Source organism: Lissotriton vulgaris, chromosome 1_2 (assembly GCF_964263255.1).
Source record: "Lissotriton vulgaris chromosome 1_2, aLisVul1.2, whole genome shotgun sequence".
Taxonomy (NCBI): Eukaryota; Metazoa; Chordata; class Amphibia; order Caudata; family Salamandridae; genus Lissotriton; species Lissotriton vulgaris.
Window position 1 is genome coordinate 67,851,479 of NC_141686.1, and position 22,015 is coordinate 67,873,493.

The 22,015-nt window shown below is 45.6% G+C and overlaps 1 protein-coding gene across 1 annotated transcript in view; it reads right to left on the reverse strand.

The window, feature by feature from the left end:
* Nucleotides 1-22,015, reverse strand: part of FKBP4 (FKBP prolyl isomerase 4) — a 242,218-nt gene that overhangs the window by 69,387 nt on the left and 150,816 nt on the right. Inside the window, exon 8 of the mRNA XM_086952821.1 lies at nucleotides 3,622-3,807. Within this exon, the coding sequence (XP_086808947.1) occupies nucleotides 3,622-3,807 (186 nt within the window). The remainder of the gene's footprint in view (nucleotides 1-3,621; nucleotides 3,808-22,015) is intronic.

Sequence of the window (22,015 nt, forward strand, 5' to 3'; positions counted from 1 at the left end):
TCTTTTGTGATACAGCAATGGCTTGAATTAGTTACTGTAGCGGCTCAGGAACGCAAGCTACCTAAAATAATTTCTGAAACCTATCCTTCTATATAGGTTATGATAGTTTGAGAACCGGGCCTAGTAAGCCACAAACTTAAAGGCAAATCTGATGCTGATAATGCCAAGCAAATACCAGTGTCTTCTAAAATATGCTGGGATAAAAGTAAAAACAGGGCTAAGAGTAAAATACTAACTGGATCTCAGCAACCGGAGTCTTAGAACAAACATTACAATTTAGTGAACCGGGATTCAATTAAACAACTTGATGGGTATCTGTATTTTGATATGCGTCCTTCTCATTCCTTTCAGAACTCTACAGACAAGTGGTCAGAGAAAGGGGGGTGAGGCGATCGCAGACAGGAGTATATGAAAGTGAAAACAGCCTGAGCATTTTTATGACCTCTACACAAAGTTAGAGAAACTTCTGCAACAAAAAGCACACTTTAAAAAAAATAAGTGGCAGGAATTCCTGCTAAATATGTCACAAACACTCACAGCGCTTCTTCAGGACAAGACACCGGCCAGAATTCTTCGATAGCGCAGAAGAGGTCACAATCGTTCATACTCTTCAGGAGTTTCTGGTAGCAAGACTGACTAATGACTACATACCGGTGGAAACTCCATATCAGCGGCTAAGCCCTCCTGACAGACTTTATGTTTTGGATATACATATTGAGGGGACATACCGCACACTATTAAATATTCTGGCAAAATGTAACTAATGAATATTTTCTTGGCTGAAACTTATAAGCCATCGGAGTTTGCTAGAAACCTTTCACCAGGGGAGGATATAACAATCACAAATCACAGAAACCTAGTCCCAAAGGCAATAATTATTATAAATCTATGGGCATACTTGGATTTGTCAACAGATCATTCCAATGGCTCTCCTAAAAATAGAAGTAGGTGTCATGCTCAAGATACTTGCCAAAAAAAGGTAATAAAAGTAGCCACTCTCTGATAAGTCTAACACTAGACAACACAGTACAAACATTCACTAGAAAGACAACATTTGAAAAAATGTGTGAATAGCTAGAAGACACCTCACGGGCGCACCACCAATGGGGCTCCTGGTTGGTACTCACCAGGTTAGCCCTGTTCTCATCATCGGTGTCAACTAGCTTAACGCAAACGTGTCCGACTCCCAAAAGTAAAGAGACAGTGAATGGTGCAGTGTACACAAACTTATATGTGACAAGGACTAACAACATTCAACATATAACATAACATTTCTAGTGAATGTTTGTACTGTGTTGTCTAGTGTTAGACTTATCAGAGAGTGGCTACTTTTATTACCTTTTTTTGGCAAGTATCTTGAGCATGACACCTACTTCTATTTTTAGGAGAGCCATTGGAATGATCTGTTGACAAATCCAAGTATGCCCATAGATTTATAATAATTATTGCCTTTGGGACTAGGTTTCTGTGATTTGTGATTGAATGAGTGGAGGGCTACCTAGTCCTAAAAATCCCTCTTAACTCCTAGTATTTTAACACGAGGATATAACAATACCTTCCTTTTCCGTTCTTGTTCAAAGAAAGTTAAAGCAGCATATGCTGCAGAATAGGCTTTTGTGCAAGCCCCAGAATTATATCACAATCAGGCGGGTTCAGATAAAAACTAACATTATGTGAAACGTAAAAGGTCCAGCCCACAGTTAGGGAACTGGCTTAATACACACTTTGTTCACAAAAAATAAACGTCAATTGACACTTCTAATGGCTTTTTCTATCAAAAAATAGCACCTAAAGCAGGGGTCTCCAAACCGGTCATGGAGGGCCGGATCCATGCCAGATTTTTAAAATAACTACATGCATCTCAATGGGGATATCCAAAATATCTGGCATGGATCCGGTCCTCCAGGATCGGTTTGGAGACCACTGACCTAAAGGCTGCAATTTGAACACATTCTCAGCGATAGAAGCCCAATGAAGATTCTGTAGGCTCCCAAAGGCTCCCAAAGGGTATAAGAACAGGCCAGGTCTGTTTGCTGTCCAGGTAGCATCAATTTGACAAGAAATCGACTCAACAGATCATGATTTCAACACACATTTGGCCAGAGTGGATTGTATTATTTTTGGATTCGCTGACCATGCGTTTCTAAAATTGCCTCTCTCAGTGTCCTGTTCTTGGGATACAAATTATCAAATGAAGGCAAAAGCCTATAACCACATTTCTCAAAGAAATGTGCTCTCTTGCTAATACCAAATATCTTGAAAAAGCTTCAATCGCTTTTAAGATTTCTTAACTTTGGTAGAACATGAGTATCAGATTATGCACAACAGGTTAAACCGTTATACGATTTAATTTGTCTAAATTTTTCTAATAAACATTGGATTACTGAAAATACTGATGCTCACAGATTTGCTCAAGTCTAAACTCTTATATACTCACGTTAACACTACTAATTTAAATATAGCGATCCGCAAAATGGAGGATTCTAGTGGTTACACAGGTAATATTAAATGAAGGAGAAACCAGGCCGATTGCTTATAAATCACATTTATATTCCAATGCGGAAATGCGTTTCACTGTGAGAAGTTGGCCTGATATATAATGTTCACTATTCTAGTGAGCACTTTGTATCAGTCCAAACAACCCTTATTGATGATTGGTTGTAAGTCAACCTTTTTAGACCAGCTATCCTAGTAGCATGGATACGAGCAGTCTTCGGGCTAAACTCTAGAGGGCGTGTTAAGCCAGCTGTTATACCATCACATATACTTCATCACATATAATTCATGTCGTCTGAACAGGGTGCTAGCCGACAGGTCTTGAAAAAATGTTGGTGCGTTATCGCGGAATTTTGTAGGGTGTGAGCCTCTTGCCTTTTTAATCAGTTCCTTTAGCTGGAAGTCATGTGGCGGTGCCTTGCCACTTCGCGGCAACCCCCACCCGGTGGGCCCAGTTATCAATTTTAACGTAATGCTAAGCTGTCTACAACAATATAATTGAAGAAGGAACACTAGTAATCCAATGAGCCATCTCAATGAATCCAGTTATAAGAATGTATTAAGGCTTAAACTGCAGATAGTGAAATTTGCATACCTCAAGGTTAATCATATCATATAAATGTAATGTGGCTGCAAGATTTGAATAATTGCAATAGGGCGAGTTCCACAACTTTTTGAAAGATGTACCTGTAAACTGGAGGAAATGTGTTTGAATCCCTGCAAGGCTTATTCTAACTTTCTATAGAGGTCAATAAATCTGAGTACAACGATGAAGATTTTTGTTGTAATGTAGACCACTCTCCATCAACCTAATGAAATACTAGTGCATTTCAGCAAAACATCACAACAAAATATATTTATTGCAACCATTTACTATTGTGTTGCTCCTTTAGAAGATATAAACGTGTAAATAACATACAACAAAAATAAAACATATGCTTGAATCTTCTCAATTCGTCAAGTCACCCCTAATAAATTACTAGAAAAGACCGTGCTCATTATACATTTAGTAATGCAAAAGATAATACATGCATACAAGTGTTGCACAGGCAAGACCGTAAAAAGCAAACATTTTGCTATTAAGGTATAGGCCAAGTAGAGACTTTACACACAAAAACATTGTACCTTGTTGCAGTTTTCCAAAGCTTGCAAATACTCCTTTGTTTTCAAATAACACATGGCCAGATTGAGGAAGGCAGCAAGAGTCAGGGCTTTGGCATTTGCTTCATTCTCTCCAGTAAGACCAGATTCGTTCTCTAGCCAGGATACTATCTTCTTATATTGCAGAGAGGCCTGTTTGTATTTCCCCTCCTGTACATCAAGATTGAATTTCCATTAGAAGCATAATTAGTCAGACAATGTGTTTAATGCATAAAAAATGTGCAAGTCTGCCTCAAATGTGACTAGGCCATATTGAGCAAGGAAAATGTTACTTACCCAGTAAGCATCTGTTTGTATCATGTAGTGCTGTAGATTACATGCTTAGCATAACCCTGCCATCTCAAATGCTTGCAAGTTGTTTTTCTTTGGAGAAAGACTTATGAGTCACAAGGAAGAGCGAGTCATCCTCTTGCTGGTATTGCGCATGGCCACCGTCTCCAATGTTAGATTGTTTTACTGCAAGTCGGGTGAAGATGGAATGTGAAATATAGCGTAGGTAGTGAGATGCCCAAGCTAAATGAATTTGTGATAATTTATAAAAGTAACTGCAACAAATGCAGGTGTTTGGGGAGGAGGATGGGTGCATGTGAATCTACAACACTGCATGCTACAAACAGATGCTTACTGGGTAAGTAAACATTTCCGTTCAAAGGGATATGTGGCTGTAGATACACATGCTTAGAATAGAATGTAAAGTAGTCTTTCTTCCTAACCGGTGGCTAACGTGGGGGTTGCAATTGTGTGAAATAGTGTATGTAGAACTGCTTATTCCTACATTGGCTAGTTGGCGAGCCAGCACATCTACACAGTAATGTTCTGGAAATCGAAAGTGTAGACCATGTAAGCTACTTTATATATGTCAGCGATAAGTATATTACACATGAAGATCACTGAAGCTCCTTTTGTACGAGTGAAGTGAGCTCTAGGAGGGATAGGTAAAGTAATTTTACCGTAGCATGTTTGGATACAATTGCCAATCCAACGTGCAATGCCTGATTTAGAAACAGACTTTCCTTTGTGTGGTTTTGAAATTGCAACAAAAGGAATATGCTACTTACCAGTATGCATCTGTTCTTGGTATGTAGGGCTGCTAACATTCATATCTGTGCATAGATCGCCGCCTAGTGTTGGGTCCGGATATGAATGTCAGCAGCCCTACATGCTAAGAACGGATGCATACTGGTAAGTAGCATATTCCGTTCGAGGCATGTCGAGGCATGAATTCATATCTGTGCATAGAATGTATAGCAGTATCTCCCTTAGCGGAGGCTACCTGTGTCAGTCGCAGCAGTCTGGAAAAGAGTTTTGAGAACAGCCTGTCCTACAGCAGCTTGCTGTCTTGAATGTACATCTACACAATAGTGTTTTGTAAATGTATGTGTGGTTGTCCATGTGGCTGCTTTACAAATTTTGTGTAAAGGAATATTACCCAGGAAAGCCATGGATGCCCCTAGCTTGCGTGTGGAATGCGCCCTAGGGGGAACTGTTAAGGTGAGTTTGGCTTTTAAATAACATATTTGGATGCATTTAACGATCCATCTGGCTATACCCGATTTTGAAATAGGGTTGTCTTTATGTTGCGGTGAGAAAGCAACAAACTTGTTTTTCGAAATGCCTTAGTTCTGTCTATATAGTATAGCAGAGCTCTTTTGACATCTAGAGTATGCAAAGCCCTTTCAGCTACTGTCGGTGGATTTTGAAAGAACACTGGCAGTTCGATGGTTTGATTTATGTGGAAATGGGATACCACCTTTGGCATGAATTTAGGGTTTGTTCTGAGAACTACTCTATTTGTATGCATTTGGATGAATGGCTCTTGAATAGTTAGGGCTTGGAGCTCGCTAACTCTTCGAAGCGAAGTAATGGCAATAAGGAAAGCCACCTTCCAAGTAAGAAATTGTATTACGCAAGAGTGTAGTGGCTCAAAAGGTGGTCCCATAAGTCTGGTTAAAACAATGTTCAGATTCCAGACTGGTGAAGGTGGGTGTCTTGGAGGAATTACGCGTTTGAGTCCTTCCATAAACGCCTTAATTGCTGGCACCCTAAATAGTGAAAGGTGTTGCCTGTTTTGAAGATATGCTGCTAACACAGCTAAATGTATTCTGATGGATGAATATGCTGAATTGCAGCGTTGTAGGTGCAAGAGATAGCAAATGATGTTTTGAGTTGAAGCATCAAGGGGGTTTATATCATTGTTACTGCAGTAAATGACGAAACATTTCCACTTAGCTGCATAACATGCCCTGGTAGTGGGTTTTCTTGCCTCCTTGATAATGTTCATACAGTCTGGAGGCAAGTTTAGGTATCCAAACTCTAGGATTTCAGGAGCCAGATCGCCAGGTTCAGCTGTTGCGGATCTGGATGTTGGATTTCTCCATGGCTTTGAGTTAGGAGATTGGGTGCGAGTCTCAGTCTTTGATGAGGCACCACTGCCCATGTGGGAGCAACTAGGATTAGCGTCAGTGAAAGTTGACGTAGTTTGCATGCCACTAGCGGTATTAATGGAGCTGGGGGAAAAGCGTACGCGAATTTGCCTGACCAGTTCATCCATGTCGCCTTGCGACTCTGGATATGGGAACCTGGCGGCAAAGTAATGGCAATTTGCGTTTTCGCTTGTGGCAAACAGATCTATCTCCGGATGTCCCCACTTCCGGAAGAATGGTTGGAGCACTTTGGGGTGAATCTCCCATTCGTGCATTTGTTGACTGTGCCTGCTGAGCTGAGCAGGTCGGCTACTTGATTGTCCTTGCCTGGGAGGTGCTCTGCCATGAGAAACATGTTCCTCTGAATGGCCCAGCCGCCCATTTCCACATTGCTTGAGCTAGGTGCGACAGCTGTGGTGAGTGTGTTGTTCCCTGTTTTTGAATATAGTACATAGCTGTCATGTTGTCCGTCGGATCAACACAGTTTTGTTGCATAAGTGTGTCTTGAACGCTTTTAGGGCTAGAAAGATCGCCATCAACTCCAGCAGGTTTATGTGCATCTTCTTTTGTTGTACAGTCCAGAGTCCCTGGACTGTGTAGTTTAGGACATGGGCTCCCCACCCTAGTAGGGATGCGTCCGCGGTTAACACTATTTGTGGGACAGGCTCTTGGAACAGTCGACCTTTGCAAAGGTTTTGTGGATTCCACCAATGCAGAGAGTTGTATGCACGACTGGTCACCAACACTAGGTCCTGTAATTGCCCGAGCCTGATTCCACTGCCTTGCTAGGCACTCTTGGAGCGGACGCATATGTAGCCTGGCATGAGGGACTATGAATATGCACTAGGCCATCATGCCTATTAGTTGCATAAACACTCGAGCTGGTAATGAGTGTTGAGGTCTGAACCTTTGGATCAGTGTTTGCATTCCATTGATCCGTGCTGCGTTTGGATATGCTTTTGCTGCCAGTGTATCTATAGTTGCTCCCAGGTATTGTTGTACATGGGAGGGTTGCAGATGTGATTTTGGGTAGTTTAGCGAGAAGCCTAAACTGTGCAGGAGCTGGATGGTTTTTGACATGGGGTTGGCACACTGCTGGGCCGATGGCGCGTTTATTAGCCAATCGTCCAGATATGGGTACATATGGATGTTTTGCCTTCTGAGATGTGCCGCCACTGTAGCTAGACATTTGGTGTAGACTCGTGGGGCTGTTGTGACACCAAATGGTAGGACTTTGAACTGGTAGTGCTGTCCTTGAATGGTGAACCTGAGATACTTTCTGTGAGTAGGGTGTATTGGAATATGAAAGTATGCGTCTTTGAGGTCTAGAGTTGCTAGGAAGTCTCCCGTGCGAAGCAATGGTAGGACTTGCAGGAGAGTGAGCATATGAAAATGCTCTGACAAAATGTACAGGTTGAGGGGCCTGAGGTCCAATATTGGTCTGAGAGACCCGTCCTTCTTTGGAATTAGGAAGTATAGGGAGAATACTCCTGTTCCCTGATGTTGTAATGGGACTGGTTCTATGGCCCCCTTTTGCAGCATACTGATGACCTCTGAAGTACTGTTATATGTTCCTGTGACATAGGACGGTGCACGGGTGGTATGTTGGGAGGTGTTGAAGTGAGTTCGAGGCAATAGCCATGTTGGATAATTTGCCTGACCCACTTGTCTGTAGTGATATTTAACCAGACTGGCAGAAAATGTTGTAGTCTTCCCCCAACCGGTGTTATATGGTCTGGGGGTAGTGCCAAGAAGTCACTGTTTGGTGTTAGTGGAGGATCTATTTGCATTGCCTCCACGACCCCTTCCTTTGGTGTTATTGCCCCTGTATCCACCCCTGTTGGTATTTTTGTTGTACGTGGATTGCGTGTTAGTCTTGTAGGTGGAGGATTGCTGTGAGGTATTACTTCTGGCTCCTCCTCTATAATTGGAGCGACGAAAGGAGCCCCGGTGTTGTTGGGACTGGAGAGCTCCCATGGACTTCGCTGTATCCGCATCCTTTTTCCTTTTGTCCAGAATTGAGTCAACTGCTGGACCAAATAAAAAGTCTGGGTTGATGGGCTGATTAAGAATAGTGGATTGGACCTCATTCTTAAAACCTGATATGCGAAGCCATGCGTGGCGCCTTAGCATTACGCTTGTATTGATAGATCTGCCAGCTGTATCAGCCGCGTCTAGGGCACATTTAATTGAGGCATTGTTGAGGAGTTTCCCTTCCTGTATCAGTTCATCTGCCTGCTGTTTATAAGGGTCAGGTAGGTGTTGGAGAATTTCTTCTAAGCTGTCATAATGCGCCCTGTCATATCTGGCCAGCAGGGCCTGTGTATTGGCAATTCTCCATGAGCTACTCTTGTGCCTGATGCCTCAAAGATTTTTGCCTCAAAGATTTTTGACTCTTTGTCTGGATGAGCAGCCTCTCCGGTAGTCTGGGAGTTAGCCCTTTTACGTGCGTTGGACACCACTAGGGAGTCCAGGGGTAGCTGGCCTTTTATGTATGTAGGATCAATAGGTGCAGCCCTATATTTCTTTTCAATTCTAGGGTTAATGACCCGTGCCCTAGCAGTGTCTTTAAACATGTCATGTGCATGTTTTAAGACGCCCTTTAACATGGGGAGTGCTTTTACATGTCTCTCAGATGTTGTGAGTGCATCAAAGAGAAAGTCTTCCTCAATAGCATCAGAGTGCATATCTACGTTATGGTAGGTAGCTGCTCTATCAAGCAAAGAATTAAAGGCCACTGTATCTTCAGTGGGTGATGGTTTAGTTGGGTAAACTGCTGGTTCTGTAATGGGCAGAGTCCCCTCATTATCTGGTTCTCCTCCTGCACCCCATGGCTGTTGGTTGGGGTCTCCAGTTGGGTTTTGTGGATAACCAAACCCCACATCTGCATCCTGATCTTCATCTGGGTTGTAGTCAGGTGATGCCGGGTCATATGGGGTTGTAGGCATGGCTGGATTGATAGGTTCAAAAAGGATAGGAGAGGTAGCACAGTTACGTTTCTTTTTGAGTGGTATTCTAGGAAAGTCTGCTATTGGCAGAGGCCTTTTCTTCTTTGTATACACAGTCACTTTGCCAGTTGCTGGGTCAATGTACAGCTTTGACTGGTCCTCTGTGAAGGGGTCTGGGTGAATAAGCTCTTCCTCCACAGTCTTTGCCTTTGGTGCCGTAGCTTTTAGTTTGCCAGATTTTGGGTCTGTAGGTTTACTTGGTTCGACCGCTTTTGGTGGTTGGACGCGTTTTTGATGTTTCTCGACACTTTTTGTCAGCTGGATGTCCTTAGCTGGCTTTACCACCTTTTTCGGACCGAGCGGTTTGTTTGGTTCGACAGTCTCTTTAGGTGTATGTGGTTTTGGCTCGATGCCTTTTTTCGGATCGTGGGGCTTCGGCTCGACCGATTTATTTTAGTCCACAGTAGGTTTCACTTTTGGTTTGACGTTAGTCTTGGGCATCGGCCTTTTACTTTCGTCGATGGTGTTTTTCCCTTTGTTGATATTTGAGGCTGGTTTGCTCGAATCGACGTGCTTTGGCTTAGAGGTTGATTCGACGTGCTTTTGCCTTGGCGTCGGATCGATGTGTTTGGGCCGCGAGGTGGACTCGACGGCTCTCGGCTTCGAGCTCGACTCGACAGGTTTGATCTTCGATGTCGACTCAACGGTCTTTGGCCTTGAAGGTTGTGTTGGGACTACGGATTTCGGCTCGACTACTTTTGGATCGACGACATTAGGTCCGAATACGGTGTTGTCGACTAGTTTCGGTTTCAATGAAACCGGCGCGTATGACGTGTCTCAGAGAACTTTTCGAATATGTTCTTAGCCGGGCGGTACTGCGGGGCTGTAGAACGAAAGTGTATATCTTGGCTAAGGCCCACTGGCGATGCCTCGACCTGAGTCTCTGATATTGGTGTAGTGTCTATATGGGGCGGTGTACTCACGGTTCGCCCCTCGTCGGTATCGGAGTCGTCTTAAACCGCTACAATGTCGTCTTGATCGTATTCTTCGAGATGGACGATTTCTTCGTCCTCTTCGAAGTAATTTTCGGAGTCGTGTTCCGAGTATTGTTCTTCGTCTTGATCCGATTCTTCGGCGCTACCTAGTTCTTCCTCATCGTCGAAGATGTTGTCTGGTTCTGGCGCCGACTTCTGCATTTCTTGCCTCGCTGCCCGTCGATTCCGGATAGTCTTTTTCGACCGGAACTGGGCACAAGCTAGGCAACTATCTTCCTTGTGATCCGGAGATAAGCATTTGTTGCACACGGGATGCTTATCCGTGTGCGAGAACTTTGAGTTGCACTGCGGGCAGTATTTAAATGGACTTCGTTCCATCGAAGGTCGGTCCACGTGGTGTCGAGAAGGCCTCACGGCCCAGATTCGACGACCGAGTGCAATAGATGTTTCCAAAGTGTCTTGGTACCGAGCGCTAAACAATCCGACGTAACCGAAGGCCTTTTGGCCTTTACAGAAAGTTAGAGAATTCCGAACTTGGAGTGTAGGAAAGTACATTCGAACCCAATGGCGGAAAAAAACAATCTGAGGATGGAGAGGATGCCCATGCGCACTGTAGTCCAAGGGAGGAGCCACCTATCTCGTGATACTTCGAAGACTCTTCCAGGACAACAACATGCAATCATCCGGACCCAACACTAGGCGGAGATCTATGCACAGATATGAATTCTGGCAGCCCACATGCCTCGAACCTGCGTTTTCCTAAATAATTTTCTTTTATCAATATAATGCATGAGGGCTTTTCTTTAAATCTTGGTGTGAAAAGCCCTTTCTGCAATTGGAAATTCAATAGATTAAGGTGTAATGGAGACACCATCTTTGGAAGAAATTTAGGAGTACCATCCTATCTCTATTTAGATGGAAGAAGGGTTCTTCTAAAGTTGATGCCTGAAGCTCACTGACACGTCAGAGTGAAAAGTTTGCAACTAGCAATGTTACCATCCAGGATAAGACCTGGAGGTGGGAGGAGTGGAGGGTTTCAAATGGAGGGTCCATTAATCTTATTAATACAATATTTAATTTCCAAGTGGTAGTTGGTGGCACCCTAGGAGGAATGAGTGTTAAGACCTTCCAGGAAGGCTTTAATGACTAGAATCCTGAATAGGGGAGTGTGTTGTTTGTTTTGTAGAAATGTGACTACTGCCGCTGGGTGTAGCTCCATAAATGTAAAAGCTAGACCGGAGGTATGCAAGTGAAATAAATATGCAATGTCTTGAACATTAGCTATTAGAGGATCAAAGTGTTTGGAATGACAATAGTAAACAAACATTTTCCACTTTGCAGCATGCTTCTTAAAAAATGTCCAAACAAGGTTATGGTAGATTAGAATAACCAAACTCTAGGACTTCAATAGCCAGATTGCAAGGTTGAGGGATCTAGGGGTTGGATGTCTGATTTCTCCTTGGCTCTGCTTAAGAAGGTCCTGCCGGATAGGCAGCACACCATGGGTAACTACTGACAGTTCTAGGAGTGTGGAGAACCATGGCTGTCGTGCCCATGTGAGAGCCTTAGGAGGAAGGTAAGAGATGCTTGCCAAAGATTGCGAACCAGAAACAGTGGGAGAGTTGTAAAAGCTTAAGCAAATATCCCAGACCAACTCATCCATAGTATTTTGCCCCTGGAATGTGGGTGTGGAAACCTGGAGGCAAAGTTTGGGGATTTGGTGTTTTCTGCTGTGGTGAAAAGGTCTTTCTGGATAATCCCAAAGCTGGAAGTATGAGAGGAGGACTTGTGCGTAGAGCTCCCACTCGTGGACTTGCCGGTGTCTCCTGGTAAGAAGTTCTGCAAAGTAGTCGTCCACCCCCGGGAAATTCAATAGATTAAGGTGTAATGGAGACAACAGGTTAATGTTGTATCTGAGAGCCCACCTCCAGATAGTATGAGCTAGATGAGAGGGCTGACGGGACCTGGTGACCACTTGCTTTTGCAGATATTATATGGCAGTCATACGGTCTGTTTCCTTGCCAATCAGGTCGGGAACGAAGGCTTTGAGCGCTAAATGAACAGCTAGCAACTCCAATGGATTGATATGCAGATGTGTTTGGCTGGCGGTCGTGTGGCCTTAGATAGTCCGATCTTGTGAATGTGCCACCAACTCCTTAGGAAGGCGTCTGTTAAGGTTCTCTGCATAATTGTCTCTAGGAAAGGCCGTACTTTTATTAGATTGTTGGTGTTCCCCCAATGCATAGAGCGGTAAGCTTGACGGCCGACCAACACTAGATTTTACCATTTGTAGGAAAGTACCCTTTTTGCATGGTTCTTCCCAACTTTTTGCCTGATATCTGATGCACTTTGACTGAATGTACGTTGGGTCCTATGTCAACCAGGTTTCCAGTGCCTGTGTTCATTCCCCAAAACTGTGCTGCAGTCCTCTGGCCCATATACAAGTCCCTTTTAAAGGTACCCATGGTGCCAAGGGCCTTGTGACAGACAGGGTCTCTAAGGGATGAGGAATGTATTGTGCTGCCCTCAGAGGCCCCTCACTTAACACATATACCCAATCATTGCAGACTGTTTTGGTGCAGATCAAACTTAGAGACAACACAGCACACATCCCTCTGTGCCATGCCCACAAACACTGCCTGTGGCATAGGTAAGTCACTCCTCCAGCATGCCTCACAACCCTAAAGCAGGGTTCACTTTACCACAGGTGAGTACATAGCTGCATGAGCAATATGCCCCTTCTCTGTCTATGTCCATTCTTAGACATTATAAGTGCAGTGAAGCCATACTGAGTATATGGGCTGGGAGTTTGTCATTACGATGATGGACTAAAACATCTCAGCATAATAAACCCACAGTAATGCCAGTGCTGAATTCATTACAAAATACACTCAGAGGGTATCCCTTGTGTTCAGCTGACTGGTCTGCACCAGCCTACCAAACACAGACACGTTTCAGACCCCCTGCGGTAGGAGCCCTTGTGATCTTGTGGGTCAGTGGCAAATACTGCTTAGGCTGGAGGTGCTTAACACCTACCCCCAAGCAGGAACATCATTCAAGGCAGTGAGCCTCAAAGGCTTCCTGCCATTTGATATGCTAGCCAGGTCCTCGCCAGCTAGTGGAGATACCCACCCTCTTGACCAAGCCCCACTTGTGGCAACAAGGTCGGAGAGAAAATTAGGGGTTATCCTGGCAAAGATGGGGCACACCTCTCCTGACTACTAAGGTGCCCTGGACCGAGAGGACTTCCACCTTAGGAAGTCATCCAACTTGAATGGAAGGATTTTAGCTAATCAGGTTAGGGGATGCCCCCTCCCCAAAGGGAGGGCGCATACAAAGGTTGTAGTTACCCTAAAGGCAAGTAGCCTATTGGCTAGCATCTGCCAGTACTTGTAACACACCTAAATTTAGAATTTCGGTGCACCCCTGAACCTTGATAATCAGATTCAGTCAACCTACGAAGAAGGACGAAGGTGACGCTGTGCAGCAAAGCCTGAAGACGACTACTGACTTGACCCAGCCCTACAGGCCTGTCTCCAGCTTAAAGTACCTCAGAAGAAGACTACTACACCTGTCCTGTGGCCATCAACTTCCATTAACCCAAGGAAGACTGCAATTCTTCAACAAAGACCAGATCTCCCAAGGACAGCAGCCCTGTCCAGAAGAATCCAACTACAAGAACTCCGGGTACAGCCCGATCAGTGTCTCCTGCCTACTCTGCACCCGAAGCCCACCGCCCGAGTCAGAGTGGCTCACCGGTCTCGTGAAGTCTCCCCAGCCATCCTGATCTCAACACCATCGATGATTGACCTCTCCTGGACCCCACTGACCGCGACGAGCTCCGGTAAAGAAAATCCGACACCTAAAGGCACCGCTTCTGCCCCTGACTTTGGGGAACCCTGCCAACTGTGCCCGGGCGTCCAACACCTTTACTTACCTGGCCAAATGTTGGTCAACTTCGTACAGCCTCCTGGTCTGAGCCTGCAGCCTCATCGTGCGGCCGAGATACCCATTTGCTTGCATTTGGTGCCCGCCACTGATTTGCACCCTGCTCTGTGCCGCTGGTGGTGTATGGTTAGAGCTGCCTTGTACCCCCTCCATGCTTGCTTTGACCCCCAGAGACTGTGCCAAGAAATCATGGGTACTTACCTGCAACCGGCACCTCTAGTGGGTGCCCCCACTCTCTACTGACTAACATTGGGCCCAGTGACCTCTGCCACTACCCGCAACCCTCCCCAGTGCCACTGGTGGTGCAGGACCTACCTTGTTTTGACCCTTGGCCAGTGTGGTTCTAAACCCCCAAAGACTGGATGTGTAAGTCGAGTACTTACCAGTAAATGTACATAACTGTTTTCCTTTAATAGGATTGCATTGCATTTTTGCCTATTGCACTACATGCCTCTCAAATTTGCTAAAGTTTGAAACGGTTTGATTAACATTACCTAAGTATTTGTAATACTCCTGACTTTGCCTTTAAAGAACAAGTTACTTACCTTCGGTAACGCTTTTTCTGGTGGATACAGTATCTGCCTGTGGATTCCTCACCTTTATGAATATCCCCTTGCGCAAGCAACATTCGGAAATTCTTTTTGTAGCTTCGCGCTGACGTGGATGACATCACAGAGGCACGGCATCGCGCGCGACTCCGCTGACGTCATCAACTCCATAATAGGCCCACGCCGGCGTGATGACATCAGTTCCGCCCTTTTTCCGTGCCTTCCAGGCACACGGACGGACCGACAACAGTAGACATAAACACAGTATACACAGTACATAAATGTCAAGATAACACACATAGTGTGAAATCAATGCAGGAAAGCAATTGAAATAAAACATTTCCTTTGACAATAAAAATATTAACATTACAGTAACTCAGGTATAGAAGAGTGGACAATGGGGAGGTAGGTGGGTCAGTGAGGAATCCACAGGCAGATACTGTATCGACCAGAAAAAGCGTTACAGAAGGTAAGAAACGTATTCTTCTGATGGATACATCTGCCAGTGGATTCCTCACCTTGTGAATAGAGTCTCACAGCAGACCCCACTCCCGGAGGAGGGTGTCCACTCTCCCATACTAGAAAATCTTGGAGGACAGAGCGCGCAAAGTGGCCGCCCCTCCGCACCTCGAAATCCAAGCAGTAATGCTTCGCGAAAGTGTGGAGGGAGGCCCAAGTCGCCGCTCTACAAATGTCCTCTACAGGTACACCCCTGGACAAAGCAGATGTAGAAGACTTTGCCCTAGTAGAGTGAGCTCTTATACCCTCTGGAGGTTCCGTACCCGCCAGGGCGTAGCAGACCTTAATGCACAGGATAATCCATCTCGATAGCGTGCGCTTGTGCACCGCCTTCCCCTTCTTGCAGCCAGCAAATCCAACAAAGAGCTGGTCATCCACACAATAGTCTTTAGTCCTATCGAGGTAGAAGCTCACCGCCCTCTTCGGGTCCAAGCGGTGAAATTTCTCCTCCTCCTTGGAAGGGTGAGGGGGAGGATAGAAGTTAGGGAGGGTAATGGACTGCCCTAGATGGAAGGGAGTTACCACCTTCGGCAGAAAAGCAGCTCTGGTCCTGAGTACCATTCGTTCAGCATGAACGGACAAGAATGGGGGCTTAGAACTAAGAGCTTGAAGCTCACTACCCTCCTTGCCGAGGTAACTGCAACAAGAAAGACCGTTTTAAACGACAACAGCCTCAAGGGACACTTGTGCAATGATTCAAAAGGCGAACCCATTAAAAAGGTGAGCACAGAATTCAAGTTCCATTGAGGAACAATAAAGGGAGTAGGAGGGAATTTATTCAAAAGGTCTTTTAAAAACCTCAAAACAATATGAGATTTAAACAAAGACGGCTGATCCGGCAAACAGAGAAATGCAGATAATGCCGATAAATAACCCTTGATAGTAGCAACCGCGAACCCTTGCTGAGCCAAGGAAAGCGCAAACTGAAGTATATCAGATAAACGAGCCCTCAAAGGATCGATGGACTTCTCCCCACACCAAGCAACAAATTTAGACCTTCTATAAGAGTAAATGGACTTGGTGGAGTCACGCCTGGCCGATAAAATGACATCCACCACATCGTGCGGGTGAAAAAATGAATTCAGGTTGCCCCGTTTAATCTCCAGGCATGAAGGTGTAAGGTCTGGAGGTTGGGGTTTAGAACCTGCCCCTCCATCTGAGAGAGGAGGTCTGCCCTGAGAGGGAAACGGAGCGGAGGGCACGAGGAGAGGTGGAGAAGATCTGTGTACCACACCCTTCTTGGCCAATCCGGGGCGATCAATATGACTTGGGCCCGGTCTTGGCGTATCTTCCTCAGAATCTGAGGAATCAAGGGTATGGGAGGAAACGCGTAAAGGAGTTGAGTCCCAACTCAACTGAAACGCGTCCCCCAAAGCTCCCTGCATCGGAAACTGGAGACTGCAGAATGACGGGCAGTGCATGTTCTCGTGAGTGGCGAACAGGTCCACCTGAGGAGTCCCCCACGTCCGAAAGACGTGACAAACCAATCCTGGATGGAGCCTCCACTCGTGATCGGCGGAAAATGGCCGACTGAGACTGCCCGCAAGCACGTTCAGAACTCCAGCCAGATGATTTGCCATCAGACAAATCTGATGGTCCTGAACCCAGGACCAGAGACGCAGAGCCTCTCTGCAGAGACGCAGAGCCTCTCTGCAGAGACACTGCGACCCCACTCCTCCCTGCTTGTTGACATACCACATCGCAGTCGTGTTGTCCATCAGGACCTGACCCAAATGACCGCGAAGGGAAGGGAGGAAGGCCTTGAGTGCCAGAAGAATCGCCCGCAATTCCAGAAGGTTGATATGAAGCAACCTTTCCTCTGGAGACCAAAGACCCTTGATCTCCAGATCCCCCAGATGAGCACCCCACCCTAGAGTGGATGCATCCGTTATCACTGTGGCCACCGATGGAGGCAGTTGGAAAGGCTTTCCTTGAGGCAGATTGCCCTCCACGCTCCACAAAGACAGATCCACCGCAGTTTCTCTGGAGATCCTGATAGACTCCCTGAGATCTCCGTTGTGTTGAAACCACTGCCTGCGGAGGCACCACAGGAGTACCCTCATGTGCCAGCGTGCATGGTTGACCAGCAGAATGCAGGAAGCCATCAGACCGAGCAGACGGAGGACCTTCAGGACTGGAACGACCGGTCCATTGTAGAATAAAGCAATAATTTCCTGTATGTCGCGAATCCGCTGTGGAGGAAGGAATGCCCGACATACAGTTGTATCCAGTACCGCACCAATGAACAGGTTGTGCTGTGAGGGCACCAGGTGAGAGTTGGGTACATTTATCGAAAAACCCAACCTGTACAACAACTGAGTTGTGACTTTCAAATGATGGAGCACTTTCTCTGGAGATTCCGCCTTGATTAGCCAATCGTCCAGATAAGGGAATACTGGAATCCCTCGAAACAGCACGGGCTGCAAGCGGTATTTTCCACACCTCAGATATAGGCTCCGCCAAAGCATCATTGAAAGGGAGCATAGGCTCGACAACAGAGGAAGGTGAATGAAGGACCTCTGTTAGTATATTGGACTTATACTCTGCAGTAGGTAGTGTTATATTCAACAAATCTGCAGCCTTCCTTATAACTACGTGATAAGGTGTCACATCCTTAGAAGGGGCGTCAGAAACCGAGGCCAATTCCCAATCAGGAGACAGCTCAAGACCACTGGCCTCTTAGATCGTCGAAAAGATCCTCAGAATCCTGCAGCTCACCCTCTTCTATATCTGCATCATGGTACAGCTGCTCTTCCAGAAGCCTCTGGGCCTCAGCCTCGACCTCTCCTTCAGGAATGACGTGGACGGATCCGGAACAGACTCCGCCGGAGCCGGAGTCGAACTCTAAGCCGGAGGTCTAGACCGCTGAATACGAGGTCGGATCGAATTCGGCGTCGAGGGTATCGGCGTCGATTGTCTTGGCGTCGAAGGCGTCGAGAAATGCCAAAGCGGCGTCGGAGCCGGCATGAATGGCGCAGAAGCGTAAGCCTGTGGAATACCCAGATTGTATGCCAATGGACCCGTGGGACTGACCGGTGCACCAGAGAGGTACATAGCTCTGGAATACACTACATACATAGCATTCAGGAACTGAGTAGGGTCCTGACCTGGAGCCGGAAAAGCTGGATAAGAGCCCACAGGTTGCTCTCGAGGGAGCAGAGTCTTCGACTTCAACCTCTACCTCAGGCTGGTGCACCGGGGTCGACGAACCCGCAGGCAACCGAGCCTCCTCTTCACCTTCTTCGCCCTCATCCTCCTGGACAGGTGAATGAGATGGAGCAGGAGAAGGATTCAACACCGGCTTCGGTGAATGAACCGGCGAATCCACAGGCGAAGCCTCACCCTCGGAATCTTGAACTTCCGGAGTCGGAGTCACCTCATCCTTGCGAAGCAACTTCACCTGCGACTTCGGTCTCGCGCTCGAGTACTTCCCAGAGTGATGACGAGACTCATGACTTCTCTTCTTGTGCTTCTTTTTTGATGACCTTGAAGCATGCGCCGAAGACTACCTCGAGTGCGACTTCGAACGAGACCTCGACCGTCGAGTCCGTGACCTCTTCTTGTCCGTCTTGTTCTTCAACTTGGCAACAAGGAGCTTTGCCTCCCTCTCACAAAGTGCCTTGGGATTCATCTTCCTACAAGAAGAACATTCTTCGACGTTATGGTCCAAACACCAAACACAGCACTCGTGCGGATCCGTAATCGACATGATCTTGCCGCATTCTCCGCACGGCTTGAATCTTCTTCGTGGACATCTCGACAGGAGACAAAGAAGCAAGAAGACACCGAAAAGAACAAACAGTAACAAAGTTACTAAACAGCTACAGAGGATCCCTCGAAAACCGTTAGCGTCGACGACGTGAAAAAAAAAAAAGGGAACTGATGTCATCACGCTGGCTTGGGCCTATTATGGAGTCGGAGCCGTGCCTCTGTGACGTCGTCCACGTCGGCTCAAAGCTACAAAAAGAATTTCCGAATGTTGCTGACGCAAGGGGATATTCACAAGGTGAGGAATGCACTGGCAGATGTATCATCACAAACACAATACCTACCATAAAAATTGGAAAGTATTGCTAGTCTCGAAACTGTTACTTACCTACAACTGAGTTCCTATTGGTAGTAAAATAAAAACAAAATAGTTAACTTTTTATGCAAAACAATTGGTCTTCGAGTCAGTCTTTGAGTTATCATTTCTTGTGTGTACAACAAATTCTTAACAGAGCCATCTGATAAGCCTAACTGCTCGAACACACTGCTATAAATAGAGCTTTTATCTACTTAAACCTCTGCAAACCTGTGGTGATCAACTGGACTGTGCACACTATACCTTACTTTGGTATAGTATATACAGAGCCAGCTTCCTACACCATGGACCCTCCTCTTGAGTCCACTGGTGCTATAAGCCCTCTTGCAGCGGACGCATGTTCACTCTGGCATGAGGTACTGTGGCTAAACATGAAACCATCATACAGAGGAGATACATGACTATCCGGATTGTTATTTGCTGATGAGGCAGGGAAATGAGCAACAGGAAGTTTTGAATCAATCATCAAACAGCATTTGTAAAGAGCAACACTGTCACCCCTAGGGGTATCTGGACGCTGGCAGCACAGGGTTAAGCTATCCCCCACCAGTGGCGGCTGGTGACATTTTAAAGTGGTGAGGCATAAATGCCTTTTTTGGATGTCATGAGGCGAGTGAGCCTAATTCTTCCAGTTCTGGCGGCCAAACTATGACCATAGCAACAGGAACAGTAACCCACTGAACTACCTAAACAAAAACAATAAGGGTCAAATATAAACATTTCTGAAAGTAATAAGCTGCAATATTTGTACCTCGCGGGCGAAAAGTAAATGACATGACTTGCTGTTATAGATCAACTAATAAGGGGAGCAAAAGAAAACCGATTTAAACCTTCAAGATGTTTTATTTTACAAAAAAAGAGATCCCCAGATAGAGACTAACTCCAGACGTCTGAAAGAGAGTTGAATATCATTGGGCAGCAGCCGCAGCAGCACTAGCTCTCGGAAAAGCACAGAAAACTTCTTTTTGACTTTTTTTTTTTAAACAGTTTAATTTATTGCAGAAATAAAAATAACTCGAAATTTCTGCAGTGTTTCGCCATGAGTGTTGTACATTAATCATTTAACTAAATGCACGCAGCTCCCTCCTCATTCTTTTCTCTCACACATCACTCACGTCTACTTTTGCTGGTAAAAAAAAAAAAATCAAACTCCTGGTTTTAAGCAGCTTAGCTAACAAATTGAGATGGTATCATCGTTACATAGTGATGCAGTTCATTTTACACAAGCTCACCCTGCCCTTTTTGCTACATAAAGCGCAACCTCTTATACCGGAGATATCATCTTAATGATTGATACCATTTATAGTCATTCAGTTTACAAATCCCACTTGAGGCTGCGCGCTCTTTTCATTACTGTGTTTCCTTTAAGTTACTACAAATGATGACTTGCGAGAGAGTGGTACAAGCGAGGCTGGCGGACTGCTAAAGTTTATTTTGCACGTTAGCAAGGAACCCCATTGCGGACCTGCTCCTGAAACTCCCTGATATTCAAACGAAGGCATTTTCCTCACGGATCTGCGGCATACAGAATTGGACTCTTCCAACCGAAGACAGCCCTATCTTGCGCTCTGCGCTTCAATCCTTCACAGCCCCACTCACTTGTGAAAAATTCTTGATTGCTAACTATTTAGGCAATTATTTCTTGTCCTGAGGATGAACCGATATTGTTTAAGGTTCGAAACGTCGTCGACCTGAAATGCACTAAATGCATAGCTGACACTGATTTTACATGCATATGTGTATTAATGTGGATTGTCTGTTGTATGATTTACAATATTCAGAGGACCTATTTTTTGCCTGCTTAAAAAGTGTTTCCCTTGTTTGTGGTTCCCTAGTGTGGTAGCCAGACATCGGCTGGTGTACTGCTTCTATCACACTCTGTGTTTTATTGCTTCATGATTGTTTCTATCAAGATAATAAATTGTCCAGCTGGGCATTTCTTCTAATAATATAGTTCCATTTGGTCTATATTTATTTTTCCAAAAATCCCCCTACTGTCTAAGGACCGCTGTCTTTAAAAATTAAGTATCCACCCAAGGTCCTTAGCTTATTGCGCCCTGGGTTCCCTTGTTTTGTTCAAATGCTAAAGTTACACCAGCACATGTTGCCGGATTACTCGAGTCGCTAGATTGAAATAAAATATTCAAGACACAGCATCAAGGCACGCTAAAATAAGGTTTTTCTCACCACATGAAAATGTGCGTCCTCTTGCCAATAGTCTGTGCTCTCTGAGGCTGGAGAAGGCAGACACCAGCGACGGACGTCTATAAACTCACGTACTCTGCTAAGAACGTAACATTAGTAAACATATTAGCAATGTAAGCAAATAATGCTTAAATTATGGGGTAGAAAAAGGTGCAAATATGAATTTCCAGACTCTATTGGGCGGGCGAGTAAAGAGTCCTTGGTTCGCACCAAGGTCCCTACATGTGTCTGTTGATGTGAAAGTTGCCTTATACTGAATTTATCATTGGCGTGGCAGGTCCTTTTTTTATATTTAAACACTTGTTTGTCACACAATGCCATGTTGAAAATCAAGCTGTTGGGAAAATATATATTTCTGGTTGATTCGTACACTCCCCGTGCCAGGAATCCTTTCCCTGTTTTCCAATAATGGCTGGGAGATGCGTTGGTGCGCGGCAGTAAACAGGCCCTCCCTCACGGCTCCCATCCAGACGCTTGGGTCATCTTGGCATGTAGGGGGGGTGGGTTGCAGTATGGTGTGTGAAGGGGTCAGGCAAAGCCTGGAGGCTGCACACACACCAGTCCATGACGAACAGCCTCGCCACCAGAGCCCTCACATCTAATAACGCTCAAGCGCCTTGACAGAAGCGCTTTCATCAGAGTCATTCCCACCAAAATGGCCAGCTAAACGCTTCGCGCTTGATAGTAA